Source organism: Haplochromis burtoni, unplaced genomic scaffold, assembly GCF_018398535.1.
Source record: "Haplochromis burtoni strain Fernald_Lab_line unplaced genomic scaffold, NCSU_Asbu1 Contig_410, whole genome shotgun sequence".
In the NCBI taxonomy this organism is placed as follows: domain Eukaryota; kingdom Metazoa; phylum Chordata; class Actinopteri; order Cichliformes; family Cichlidae; genus Haplochromis; species Haplochromis burtoni.
The window spans coordinates 437,343-452,391 of record NW_024582771.1 but is presented as its reverse complement, the minus strand read 5'-3'; the positions used below and the strand labels follow the sequence as shown (position 1 = coordinate 452,391).

General features: G+C 41.5%; 1 protein-coding gene and 2 non-coding genes across 3 annotated transcripts in view; 2 read left to right on the top strand and 1 right to left on the bottom strand.

The window, feature by feature from the left end:
- Positions 1–2,836: 2,836 nt before the first annotated feature.
- Positions 2,837–15,049, top strand: part of LOC102296365 (adenosine deaminase RNA specific B2 (inactive)) — a 39,255-nt gene continuing 27,042 nt past the window's right edge. The window contains exon 1 of the mRNA XM_042213046.1: positions 2,837–4,661. Coding sequence (XP_042068980.1) covers positions 4,571–4,661 — 91 coding nt within the window. The 5' untranslated portion in view covers positions 2,837–4,570. The remainder of the gene's footprint in view (positions 4,662–15,049) is intronic.
- On the top strand, positions 5,366–5,447 carry trnal-aag. The gene has a single exon. It is a non-coding gene; the product is annotated as a tRNA-Leu (tRNA).
- trnas-uga lies at positions 14,467–14,548 on the bottom strand. The gene has a single exon. It is a non-coding gene; the product is annotated as a tRNA-Ser (tRNA).

Here is a 15,049-nt window from a genome sequence, read left to right as displayed (position 1 = left end):
ACACACACACACACACACACACACACACACACACACGCACACACACACACACACACACACACACACAGTGTAAATGACTAGAAAGGGAGAGGGAATGGGGTTGAAGAAAGGCAGGAAGGAAGGACAAATGGAAGGAAAACTGATAGAAAGAAAAGAATAGAAAAGCAAGAATAGAAGAAATTATGGACAGAAGTAAGTATGGTAAGAAAGGAACCAACAAAAGAAGGAATGGTACAGAGAAAGGAAGAAGGAAGGAAAATAGAAATAAAACATGAAAAGAATGACGGATGGATAGAAGTCAGGAAAAGAAGAAAGGCAGAAATAAAGGAACCTGAGGGGTATAGAGACGGATTAAGGGGAAAGAAAAGGAAGAAGCAAGACTAAAAAGGAAGGAAGGAAAGAAGAAATTTTATAGAGAAGGAAAAGGAGGAAAGTTAGGAAGACCGTAGGGAATGAATGAAGGAAAGGGAAGAAACAAGACAAAAAGGAAGAAAGGAAGAACAATAGAAGGAGAGGTAGAGAAACAAGAAAACAAAGGAAGGCAGAAAGGAAGGATTGAATATGTATTTTATTAAATATGTAGGAAGCGCTCATGCTGCTCATCACTATGAAACACAACAAGCAGCATTAATGAAGGATAGACTGTATCTAAACAATGGACTTAGCTTCAGGTAATGTAACAAATTACTTTCTATCACTAAAGTTTTTAAATGTTTTTAAACGTTTTTAAACTCTAATGAGTAACATGTAGTTACTGCTGACTGACTCCCTCGGTCTCTCCTTTTTCCTTGTTCTAGAGTCCATTGTTGTTTCCTCCAATTAGAGTCCTAGATGCTGAATTATTATTATTATTATTATTCTCTCTCTTTTTTTTCTTTTAGACAAACCTGCTGCATTCTGCGCTTGAGGCCTTGTTACAGTTTTCATCTTGTTTTCCACCCACCTGCCTTTTCCCTGTCTGAATACCAGGTCTCTTTAGATGAAGCGTGACAACCACTTTGCGTAACGTCAGCCTCGTGGGATCATTAGTGTGAAAATAAACTTTGTTATTTTGTTTTTTTGAGGGGGGTTTCTCTTTATTTCCAGCTCCCGTGTCAGAATGCAGAATTTATAGTCTGCATAAAGACTGGAAGCACTGACAGCTAGGCTGGTCCCCAAAGAGTGTTATATATTATCTCTTGCTAAGAAAGAGAAAATAGCGATGAAAAATGATGAATTGACGACGCTCAAGAAGATCTCACAACCATAAATTTGAATAAATCTTACATATTGATCGCCTGATTGTCTTTGGATGTGCAAATCTGGCTGATTTAACCTCTTTAAAACTGTCATGGGTGACACAGAGCATCATTAGCATCCTTTAAAGCAGAAACTTTAAAGAAATGTTATTACAGCTTTCCAGTGCATATGGGATTCATGTCACCCAAACACAAAAGATCCCAGAATGAAGTTACAACTGCAGCTTTACCAGTTCCTTGTCTGTCAGATGCTGCGGGCGTCACGGAGTACAAAGCATTTAAAGTCATGTTCTGGGGCAAAGTCAGTAAAATTTTCCTTTGAAAACATTCACATTTGACTGTTGACTTTATATCAGCAATGTTTTCATGTGACCACTTAAAATAAGTTGAGATTCAGTAATACTTCAAAGTAAATGCCTAAATATGGTCCCAGAGGCATTTCATGGCGTTTCTGATCCGCTGACAGTTTAAAGATGGACTGTGATTGACACTGACATCATCCATTTATTTTAACTCTGTGTTTTGAAGCCTCGGCTTTGGAGTTTGTTGCTTCAAGCCAGAAGTTACCATATTTGGATGAGAAGGTAGAGTACAAATGTATCCTTTAACAATGCCTCATTTTGGTTCGTATGCTGTATTTTTATATGTGCTTTGAAGTCCTGAGTTTCCTTCCTGGTTAAGGGATTCCCAGGATCGTGCTTAAAGAAGCTGGATCCTGGGAGCTACAGGGAAATTTTAAGCAGACATATCAGTTTGAAAATACAGCATTCATATAGTACATAAATGTATTTGATTGTGAGTCATGTCACGCCAACTTTTCTACATACAAATGAGAGAAACCCTTCACCTCCTCTCCTGCTGAGCCACACTGATGGAAGAAACTGTACACAGTCGTATAAAAACACAGCAGTGGAGCTTCGGGAGTCAGCAAGGTGAACGCTACAGAAAATGTGAATCCCAGAAGCTCGACACGTGGCGATAAACAAAGAGGAAGAACACCTCGTTATAGAGGAGGGCTGAAATGATGAAGTGTGATAGCAGCAAGAGCTAAGTGAAGGTGAGGAGCAAAGCAGAGGGGATGAGTAGATGCAGATGTAACACAGTCAGATTATCAGTTTGAGGAAGTGATTGACGGGGATTATACAGCCATTGTTAATTGAAAGTAAGGTTGAAAGGACAGGAAATGAGAGGGGATTATGCAAATGAGACATTATGATGCAAAAGAGTTTCAATTAGAGCAGAAAGCTTCAAATGTCTTTTTAGATTCATCATCATGAATAGAAATGTATTTTTGAGCATATGTTAGTATTACGGGGGGGTTGCAGTGGTTCCCAGTCGCTTCCACTTTGTTATAATGCTGATAACAGCTGATTGTGGAACATTTAGAAGTGAGGAAATGTCATGGCTGGACTTGTTGCACAGGCGGCGTCCTATCACGGTAGCACGCTGTAATCCTCTGAGCTCCTGAGAGCGAGCCGTTCTTTCACAAATGTTAGTAGGAGCAGTCTGCATGTCCGGGTGCTTGATTTTATACACCTGAATTTGATGATTTGGACGGGAGTGTGAATACCTTTGGCAGCTTAACGTATTTGATATATCACAGATTTTCACACAGGACGCCTTCCTGCTTAGTGTCACCCCCTGGTCTTGAACCAGAGATTGTTTCACATGTTTGAACGTGAACGTTTTAACACTTGATCCTTTTGCATTTGGGTTTAAAGTGCTCCTCTGAACCTGCTCATAAGAAATACTGACGGTGCTTTGAATTCAGCGTTGGCAGGTCTCCTCTGTCATCTTTTAGACAGCACAGCATTGTAAATACACCTTGTCTCTTTGCCTTTTTTTCCCTTTAATTAGGATACAGTTTATGCATACATGAAAATCTTTCATCCTCTGCCTCTTTCTCACTTCCATAGGGTTGGTTTTGAAGCCTGCAGACCTCAAGCAGGAGACACAAAGCAGATAAAAGTGTAGCACGACGAGAAGTTCAGTTTGTCTCCTGCTGTTTCTGAAACAACACAGCGGGAGCAGCTCGCTAACCTACATTTCAAGCTTCAATGTTTAATATGTGCGTGTGTGTATTAAGTGTTATATTGTTGCATGCATGCAGTATGCATAACTGTCACATGTGCAGCACAGTCCATATTTATGTGTGGCCACTGCAGAGTTCTGTGCATTGGTCGGTCTGTTTTAGGCATTTCACGTGTTCTCTAGTATTTTATAGTATGTGCTTATTATTAATTCATCATTTTCTATTAATTCTATGATTTCTGGACGTTTTTGAGTAAATGTGGAAAACTATATTACAAATCTGAGACTGATAGTTTATTTAAAGCCAGAGATTTAACATGTTTTAGCGCTGTAACCATGGGACTAGCTCAGAAACACAGAAAACCCAATTTGTGTCTAAAAGCTGGCACAGTATCAGACCTGGGTCCAGAGCTGGACCACTGACATCAGTGACCGTGGGAGGAGCTACTCCAAGAAATTCACCAGCAATCTGCAGATTTTCATCACTCTTAAATTACTTAAACAAACTGTTTTCACACTCCAGAAAATTTCAGGGGAGTCACGTCTGCATATTTTCAAAAATTGTCCTTTTCTCATGTGAAGCACACAGCAGGAGGGAGTCTGCTTCAGCATTCGTGTAGAAGCCGTCTGGATAGAGCATGTGGGACGCGTAAACTCAAAAGCAGCACATTGTTTGGACTAGATGCTTCTCTCACATTGGCTCAGTCTGACATCACACAGGTTAGAGACGGGCTGATGTCCAGTCTGACCACATTCTCACGTGCACCTCAGTCAGAGGATATGTGGAACAGTTCAGTGCAGCGGAGCAGCTCACGTGAGTCCTCAAACAGCTGGTTTCTCTGCTCTCTTTCCACAGTCCAACGACATGCATGATAGGTTAGTTGGTGAAAATGATAACTTTGAATCCTCTGACCACATGCTTCAAATGTTCTCCATCTTTCTCAGAAACACTCATATTCCTCTGTTTTCTCCCCTAACATCAATATTCTGATGCTTATGTTTGGTTGTAGCGTTCAGACACTAGTTCAGCGCCTCTGTATGATTTACAAAATGTGCCACTGACCACCAGCTGATGCCACCAAACTCACTGATGCTGAATCACAGCCCTTTCTCTCCTCGTGATGTCACAACCTCAGCAGTCGCCCGCCTCCTAAAGCCGGCAGCGGGAGAGAGAAGTCAGTCACTGTGCAGGGCTTCCCGCTGCAGAGCTGCACTCTGATTCATTTGTTTCAGACCAGCAGAAGAGAAGAAGCAGCAGAAGGACAAACTAGTATAATAACAAAGGGAAAAACATCTCCTGAATGGCACCGGGGACTTGCAGCAGAAACATGGAGCGGTCAGACCTGAAAGGAAAGTCTAAGAGGAAGAGGAGGAGGAGGTGCAAAGGCAAAGGTGAGTCGAGCAGCTGTGATTGTTGAACTTTATGTGGGAAACAGATGATGATGCTGACAGTTATTTGTGGCAGTATTCAGTGAGCTTGGGTCTTTTTTACTCCACTGATGAAATTCTTACACAGGCTTTGTTTTGCTTTGCCGTTAGAGTTACTGCATTACATCACTTACAGCGAGTGCATTTAGGAAGAGATGTTGTACAATTTACCACAGTCCACCTGCTGTATTTGTGAGTTCAAGAAGAGCATTTACAGGAAAAATAACGCTTATTGCTTTAGTCTCTGCGTTTGGTGATGATTTCAAGTGTTTGGTTTTCTGCTAACTTGAGCTTTGATTTGGTTTTGTCCTTCGCTGCTTCTCTGTCTTTATGTGGGGATTTTCCTGCTGTCTCTGAGTTTTGAATCCTTGTTTGGGTCTTTCTTTGTTTTTGGATCCTGTTTGTGGGTCCTGGCTTGGTTTTGTTATTTTGGGGGTTAGACTGAATTTTAGCTGCAAGCATAGTTTCAGAAATAGTCAGTTGTTACCACTGACAGACCTTTTGGGCTGTTATAAGACTTTTTTAGATATGCTAAATCCCACGTGAAGGTGTAAATAAAAACGAATTAAAAACTTCTGGACACCTGGATATTAAGAGCATGTTACAGGGATAGAGCTTTCTCGTTGAGGTTTAACCAACCAACAGATGGAAATTAAGTGGAAGTCACCGGTAGTGTGGCCGAGTGGTCTAAGGCGCTGGATTAAGGCTCCAGTCTCTTTGGGGGCGTGGGTTCGAATCCCACCACTGCCAGGCTTTAGTGGCTCCACATGTTCTCCTCCGAAGCTGTGAATTGAGTTTTTAAACTGGTTATATACTCTGCAAATTCACATGAGAGGAGGGGGGCTTGGCAGCGCCTAACCAATCTAAAGAAAAAGTTTCTTCTGTCTACAGTAACTGCTCCCTGTGATGGAAGTTGCTTCAGTTTGTCAGCACATCAAAGTGAAACGAATTACATTGAACAGGTTTTTGTTCTGTCTTCTAGTAGCTGTAGTTCCAACCGGGTAAAAGAGACTTAAATGCAGATTACAATCACATATAAAAATTTTTTTTTTTTTACCTGTTGCCAATCGACAACGGTACCGTTTGCCCTTCATTCACTGATTTTAGTAAATTATGGCTTAACAATCTATATGATACATACAGCATGCTGTAAGGAAAACAGTGATTTTAAACATAAACGCTGAGCGTACCCTGCTCCTGAAGGTTTAAGTTTGTATTCTTTCAGCTGCGGTGTGTGAATAAAGATTAAATATAAAAGTGATTTCATACCTGTTGATCTTGAATCTGTAAGAAGTGACCTTCCTAGTACAGAGAACTCAGGATTGATCCTGAGGTTATCCGGATAAGATCCTGCTTCATAGTACAAACTTCTGCTGTGGCGACGCCTTAAGGTGCACAGACTTTACAGGCTCTACATCAAGCGGGTCACTGACAACCTGTTATGAGGAATGGATTTTTGATATATCAAAAAAAAAAGGCTTCGACCCTTTGCTCTGCTAAATTTAATATAGCATATTGCAAAAGCACTGCTATATTATATTTGCATTTGCTTAGAACACAACGAACCCTAGCTCCGACCCTAAGTAGGCCATGGTGACCTGGTGGATGTGAATCAGTCTTATTTTGGGATTGGAAATTGAAGCACTGATGCAGACACTGGGATTGTTTCTCCCTCTGGAGCAGTTAAAAAGTCAGGGATCATCTCATCTTATTAACTGCAGTCAAACTCAAACTTCAGCTCTAAATGATGCTAAAAATGCTTTAGTCATCCCTTATGGTCCAGTTGGTTTCTGAGTGATTAAGTCAGGTTGTGCAAACTTCATTCATCTTTATAGCACTGGAAATCGCTCATTTTTAAGCCCATGAATAAAAACTTATCACCATAATAATCTGTTCGAAGTGCCAATGCTAACACAGATATATAGCAACAAATGCAAATAGCCTGAGCTAAAGAGTATTTATAACTGGTTATTTAACAAACTGAATTAAAAACAGATGTGTTGGATTAGATTTTGTTAAGATCCGTGTGTCTGAATGACAGAAGAGCGAGATGTCTGCGTGCAGGTTTAATGTTCCTGTCAGACTGATGACAAAAAGTCTTCCTGAGGTTTAGGAGCTGGTGTAAAAAGCCAAATTGGTGCAGTTGCTATTTAACCACATGACATCAGTCAGGACATTCACATATCTGCCCTGGTGATTGTTGTTTTCAGCTTTAATTATTGTCATCTTCAGTTGGTGGATGTCTGCAGAGAGTCTCAGGTGTATGCTCCCTCTCTGTCTCCGTGGTTCAGACTCTCCGGAGAACCCTTTCTGCTTGATTTGTTTGTTTGCTATTTTTGCTCATTCATTTCTGGGCTCCTATCAGCGTTTATAGCTGTAACACAGGATGAGCCAAACCCAACTGCTGATCAAGCAACAAAAATGTGAACAATGCAATCATGGCAACGCGGTGCATCTCAGGCATGTTAATCAATTAAAGAAACCAAAGACGAGATCCTCTGCTGCCAAAAATGAAGATGTTACAAGAAGAAGGAGTTACAGGAATAGAGCTGCTGCCACGGCCAACTGCGACACCATCACCTCCGTTCATCACCAAAAAAATAAACACTTGTGAGGAAGGACAGAGGCGATTGTGACTCAAAAGTGTCAATGAAGTTTTCAGTTTGCTCCTTTTTCCACTTTCTGTGTCTAAGAAGTCCCAACGTGCAGCCAAAAATGTTCACTTTCTGTTTACTCGTGTGAGTATTAATGTCTCATCAGGATATGAGCTCCGATAATCATAATTACAGTGGTCTGACCAACAGGTCAGCCTTTTAGGATTACACTGGCATTGTTCTGCACATGATAATCCTCGGTAAATGCTGCAGATTACTCCATGATGGCCACGGTATTAAATCCAGCAGTTATTCAAAGTGCGCAAAGCCTTTTCCACTTTCATTAATGACCCGTTGGCCTTTTTTGTGCATCAAAGCGTGCCCTCTACGAAAAATAAATGCCTCCAGAACATCATTAGTCCCCACAAATCCCACTATTTTCGGACCACAATGCACTCAGCTAATGCTTCCACAGTATCCAACAATGAGCTGTACTTTAATGCCAGCTGTCATTTTAGAAACAGAAGGTGGGATCTTTTTCTCAAATGGCAAACGTCTCCGCTTACAATGGAGCTCTGTGAGCGCGCAGCAGGAGGGAGACTCGTGTCGTGCGACTGCTGTGCGCTCAGTAATTCAGCAGTGTTTGAGTTTCTCTGTTCTTCTGAGACGGTGAGCTTCTAGACAGCTGGATGTATAAGCAAACTGTCACTCAAACAAGTAAATGGGGAGGGGGAAAAGAGGAAGTAATCACATGGGATTACCAAGTCTTTTCTGTTTACAGTTTTACAGAAACATCAAATTTAATTTAAAAGGAAGTTGAATGTTTTTCTGAGATTTCCCGTTTTCCTTTAAGTCTCTTATAAAGCCTTTATGTGCATTAAAAGGTGAGAGAGTTCAGAAAACACTGCTGCTGAACTCTGCGGGAACATTTCCACATGACTGGCAGCAGCGGCTAGTTTGGCAGAGCCGATTCCTCCCTCACAGTTTGGTTCAAACATGAACAGCCATTACGCATCCACCCATATGTGAGGGTTCACGTCGTATTTTTCATCATCGGTTGGGTGAACACGAGGCTCCGCGCACACATTTGTCTACCTTCCAAATCATGGTGAGAGCACAGACCCTTTTCTGAAAGGTGCTGGTGACTGCATGGTGGACTGGATGTTATGTGGACTGTTGTTATGTTCTTAGTCATTAGTTTCAAATCTTACTGAATCCAACATCCATCTATCGATCCGTTATCATCAACTTATCCAAAGCAGCAGGCTAAGGAGGATATTCCAGACGCCCTTCTCCCCAGCAGCGCTGAACAGTCCCTCGTGGCCCCCAAGGCCTGATCTCGAGAGCAGGTTCTGGGCTTGCTCCAAAGTCTCCTCCCTATTGTTGTGTGCTCAAGAAACCTCAACTGGCTCCTTCCAACATAATGGAGTAGTTCTTCTCTTAGCTCCCACCAGGCGTCCAAGGTCCTCAGCCTGTCAGCCTGCCTCAAAGACAGGGAAACTCATTTCAAGCACTTGAATTCACAGCTTTGCTCTTTCTGTCATTTTTTAAGATTGGATGAATGTTTGGAGCTCTCTCTTCACCACTTTAGCCGAGTATAATGCCTCCAATACTGCTGATGCACCAATCCACGGGTCCACCTCTCGCTCCACCCTCCCATTAGTCATGAATAAGACACTTGAGTATCTCGCTTTGGGTTATTTCTCTTGCCCAACTCATAATGATGATGCTGGATTTTTTGTTCCTTTTAAATATTTTTATTTAAATGACTGTTTTAGCCTAATGAGGGTTTTTTATGGTGTGGAGTGAAGGTGGTGGAGAAGATGACCCAATTAGACAAGAAGTGAAAGCCAGGGAGGGACGCACAAGGAAAAACAATTCCAAAATAAAACAGGAAGATATGATAAACACAAGGAGAAGATGGAGGGAGGGAAAGGCTGGAGACACACAAAACATTAAAAATCAAAACAGGAATAAAAACTCAATAAATCCCAAAAGAATCCAGGACCATGAAATTTATAAACCGGTGGGTTTCATATCGATGACATCTGTTTTTATTACACAGATCAATAGTCACACATGACACTGAGTACTGCACCGTATTGTAGACCCCTAAATAAAGTCCTGAATCTGCAAATGAGCACAGCCCCGTGGAGCAGCACTCGCAGCTTATTCACCTTTTTCTGTCCCCATAATTAAGGCACTCAGCTGTCACCTATATTCCTCCACAGGGAGGAGGTTATTTTGAGATATTTTACAGCAGTTTCAGGAGATCAAGCGAGGCAAAGTAAAAGTCAGAGAAGAGAAATAATGGGAAGCACAATTATGTCAAAAGATGCACAAAAAGCTCAGAAACAGAGAGACAACAAAACCAGCAGGGTAGTTTTCAGCTGCATCGGAGTTCACCTTGAAATAAAAACATCAGTGAGTTGATTAAAGAGGAAAAAAAATCAAGAACATGTCAAGAACTTTCTAGATGCAAAGCCGCTTCATTTCAGCTCGTTTATTACAGCACGCTGTGAGGACCCTCTGAGCGCAGACTGCAATGAAATTGCTTTGTTAATCTGGATTTGTATCTGTTTTTTGTCTGGATACAGATGAACTTTTTGGGGGCATTTCAGTAAAAATAAACTGCCATTTGGCTGTAAAAAAAAATCCCCTTCTGTTGCCTTTTCAGTCAAATTAACAAACTGTCATTTGTTGGCTGCAAAGTCTCGTTGGAGAAATGATTTGATTGTCCTGCTTTTAGCGAGGATTATGATTCTCCGACATGCGACAAACAGCTGCTGTCGGCTACGGCTCTGTGTCATGACGTTGCGTGTGTTTGGCTATATTTGTATATTGGATGCATTTTGGATAAGTGCAGTCAAACTTAGTGGGGCATGTCAGTGCGCAATTTCACTGATGGATTCTTCAATCGCCACACTTCTCTGGGGCTTGGGCTTTGTGAAACCATTAGCAATATGGTTTGTGCGCCCATTTAACTTAATTGCAGGGATGCTCAGCGGGTAAAGTGTGGCCATAACTCTGCAAGCGTTAGGGGTCCCATCTTCTCTGCAGCTTGGAAGGACAGTGCCGCAGCTGAGTTTTGATCCCCAGTGGGGCAGTGACAGAATAAGATAGTCACTGATATTTTTATTGCAAAATCCAGAATTTTTATTTTTAAATTGCACTTTTAATAGTAAATTATAAAATAAAAATAGCAAATGTGATTAACTTCAGGCTGACAGTGCTGCGAAAAAGTATTTGCCCCCTTCTGGATTTCTTACGTGTTTTTTTTGTCACACATGCGTGGTTCAAATGATCAGACAAATGTTGTTATTTGACAACAATAACCCGAGTAAATACAAAATGCAATGAGATGAGATGCAGCGAGAATTCCAGGGATTTAAGTAAAGGTTGTTGAGTTATTCTGGCAGGTAAGTGAAGATTAATCCTTTCCTTAGAGAAGCAAACCAGCCTGAGACAGCAGGTGAGTACTAAACACAAGAGGAGGTCTTCAGCCAACCGAACACGAGACTGCAAGGCAGAAAAAAGGCAACGTTAGGAAGCACACAAGCATGACTGATCACCACAACAATCTGGCAGAGAATGGCTGCTCGAGCGGGTGCTTAAGTACTGGCAGGTCATGAGCAAATCAGAAACATGTGTGTTGGCTGAAGAGCAGGAAACTGAGAGACCCTGACAGTCAGTGGAGTCCAAGAACAGAGGCTTGGACTCTAGACTGAGGCAAAGTGGAAGTCACAAAATGTGAAATTCTGTTCGAAAAACATGGATGCCACTGCTTCTGGAATTAAGAGGAGAGGGAGCATTTGGCTTGTTATCAGCTGGTATTGGAGGTCATTAGTACTTATGGAACTGGCAGCTTGCACATCTGGAAAGGCACCATCAGTGTTGAAAGGTATGTGCAGGTTTTACATCACAATATGCTCCCATCCAAACGACACGTGTTTTAGTCGAAGGTTTTGCATCAACAAAACGATGCTAAACCAGCTGAAAACATTTGGTGCAGCGTGAAACAAACAGAACAAACAGGACCCCTGAGCAGTTGGGTTCAATCGCATTCTGCTTTCATTTAGATTTTACACAGAGTCCCAACTTTGTTACAATTTGATTTGTATAGACACAGAAATGTAGGCTGAGACAACATGCCAGTTTGATAGAATTTAGGATCATATTTTAAGGGAACAAGAACAATAACATAGTTGCTACAAAAAGGTTGTGTATGTATTAAAGACGTGCTTCAGGGGAAGACAAAGATTTTAGATGCTTATAGAATAAAACTTTAGGCTCTCCTGTTATCTGTGCACAGTGATCAGAGACATCTACAAGGAATGGTGATGATATTTTCCAGAGATCTGATTGGTCAGTAGGCGGTGATTTCTTACCTGATCTTTAATCTAGAGCACAACAACACTGCTCCAGAGATTATATCTGCAGCATAAGTAACCATGGCGATGTAAGTATGACATAGCAAGAAATAAACCGTCTCCATAACAGCGAACACCCAGGGTTAACCCCGAAATCACCTGGATAATCCTGCTTTGTAGTACAGACCTGTGGCTGAGTTAAAGCAGCCGGACTTACCCTGTGCAATGACCCCAGAGAGGACTCAAACACAGGACCAGGCAGTCAGAGGAAAAGCACTAAATCCTACTCTTTAATCCAGGCTAATGTCAAAAAGTCAAAAGGGCCAAAAATCTGACATAAACATCGCAAGGAATGCGACTGGGACTAACAGGACGCAAAAAATACACAGAGAGAAAACGGAAACACGAGGAAAACGGTGGAAAACTCGACTGTAATGAGAATGAGACAGTCTGATGGGGAATAACAGGGAGCATCAGCTGATTGACAGCAGGTGAGGATGTCTAACTACAGTGCAAAACAAGCAGGGTTAAGTCAGGACCCAAGCCGGCCCCAGTTAAGACCAAATGTGGCCCAAAGATAAAGACGCCCTGCACACTTTAGCCAGATGGTTTATAAAAAAAGTCTAATCTACAGAAAAAAATGATATATTTCTTTCTTACACTGACAGCAGCATTAGATTTAACCCACTCATTTCTCTGACTACACTTGGGCCTCGATAAACTAACAAAACAATTAAGCGATTCTCCAACTGTGAGCCAACAAACACGGCTCACAGTGAGAGATAAGCACCGCCTAATCATTCAAACTGATGAAGTGACAGCGAGTCAGCAGGCGAGGGCATTAAAAGCTGAAGCGAGGCCCATTGGAAGCAGGCAACAGGCTGCCATAGATTACTGCTGCCACTGTTATTGTCTCTCGTTTGAGTTTCATTGCACATCACCGTATGTTTCAGGCAATAATTTCATCACTCGTTTCCAAATAATGATCATCAGCTTGTTGATTTGAAAGCAGACGTTTGTTCCCTGAGTGCGATGAGATGAGACGACGTACTGAACTAAATTTAGGCCGGAGAGAAGCTTTGCAGCCTGTTCTCGCTGCGTGGGGAAGAAAATGGTATCTGACATGGATCTGTGGTGAAATCGCAAACACTTAGCTGCAATGTTTTTAATTAGACAAAATGGAAAAATGGGTTTGAAAGCCAGCACAATACATTTGGAAAAATGCAGTCAGCTTGCTGCTATTTATTAAACTTTAGATAAAGATTTTAAACTGTCTTTGTGCTTTCTGCTCTTCTTGACTGCCTCAATATCATCAGTGAAAATATGCAGAAAGGGTCCAAAAGCATTTTATCCAGATTTTGTAGATGTGTTTATCGTTTTTAATGGAGATTTGACGCTTGGTGTACTCACCAGGATTTCTTAAATTCGAGTGAGAAGGATGAGATCAAGAACCAGTCAGAAAATTCCCAAACCAAAGAACTGTGAGGTACTGGACTGACACACACATATACCTTCAGACACCAAGTGACTTTTTGCACAATACTCAATGTTTTGCACATTTCTGTTGCACTGTTGTGTCTGTATCGCTCTGTTGTCTCTGGTGTTGCACTCTCTTTGTTTTGATTTTTTGCAATTTTTGCACACTTGCACTTTATCTAGTCCTGTGTTGATTGTTTGTTATATGTCATATGTAGGACCATGGTCTTGGAGGAACGTTGTATTGTTTCACTGTGTGCTGTACCGCTGCACATGGTTGGAATGATAATAAAGCCACTTGACTTGACTAATGAAGCTAACACAGAGCAGTCTGGATACAACTGTAACTGTGTGTGTTTAATTCTTTTAGGGGGTAAAAGTAAAGACATTACTTTTACTGCAGAAGCCACAAAATGTTAATGCCCCAAAACCCAGTTTTTATTGTTTCTGTCATGAGTCTTATTTGAACAAATGTCAGAGCAATAGCATCAAGAAACTGCTACAGTTTATTTTCCTTAAAAAATTAATTCAACTTTATATTTTCATATTTTTCACCTGGTTCTCCGTAACCTGCAGTGACTCCATGTCTCACCCACAGTGGGTCTCGCCCCACAGTTGGAGAACCACAAAGTTAATCACAGTGGTGCACATCCCAAAAAGTTGATTCTGTTCATCTGGATGTAGCGTTTGCAGTGGGAGAAACGTTTCATCGCTCATCCAAGTGACTTCTTCAGTCTCAGCTGACTGCAGGTTTCCCCAATCTTATAAACAGTACAGTTGCACAATGACTGAAACCAGCCCACTGAATGAACAATGGGCTGGGAGGTCCGTTGCTTGATTATTAATATGCAAACTGTCATGACCATTGATCAATAGCCATGAGTACCATTCACAGAGTTCACAGCTGCAAGATGGTGAAAGATGTACCCTTAGGCCCCCTCATCAGTTCAGAGATGGTCTTTTACATAGATGGTCTTGGATTTATTTACCTGGATGATTGAGCACACATCAAGACACAGTGGTGCACTTTTTTTTCAAAATGTGAAAACTGGTAGTTTTACATCTAATAATACCAAAAGTTTTCATTGCATTTTTAACTATTTAAAATAATTTACTGAGGAGGAAACACTGTATCTTCACCCCTTTGTTCCCACAAGGAAGCCTCAAATGGTTATTCTGATTTGACAACACATTTTTATTTGGGGCCAGTTAGATTTTAGATTTCTTAGTTGATGTGACAAGACAACACATACTGTGTCTGAACCACAGCTTCCCACTACCTCATGTGTATGTGGGTTAATCTGGACATGGTGCCAAAAAGAAGCGCTTCGCTGTGAGCAGGATTTGAACCTGCGCGGGAAGATCCCATTGGATTTCAAGTCCAACGCCTTAACCACTCGGCCATCACAGCTGCTTCCTTTTGCTTCTTTGCTTTAGTTTTTGCATGTATTGTGACACCACCAACTAAATCATTTCCACTGATTTCTGCAGTGAATTTTTTCACTTGTCTCTTTGCATTGTCTCCACCTGAATCTCACCTTTTTCACAGCACAGCTTAGGTTTGCAAAGCTGCATTTAAACAAACCACCTAACCCTTTTGCACAGACAATGTGCAATACTGTGCTAGACCTTGGAGGGGTGATGATCTGGACTTGCAGTTTTTGAGGCAAACATGAACTCTTCTGTATACCAAAGTCACATGAGAGGCCATCTGTCTGACAGTCAAAACGTGGCCAAAATTGAGTCATGCAACAGCACAATGATCACAAGCACAGCAGCAAATCTGCAACAGAATGGCTGAAAAAAGAAAGAAGGTGCTGCAGTGACCGAGTAAAAGTCCAGACCAGTGGTGCAACCTTAAGCAAGTAGTGCACCAACAGCCATACTTGTCAAAAAGATCTTTGGCTTTAAG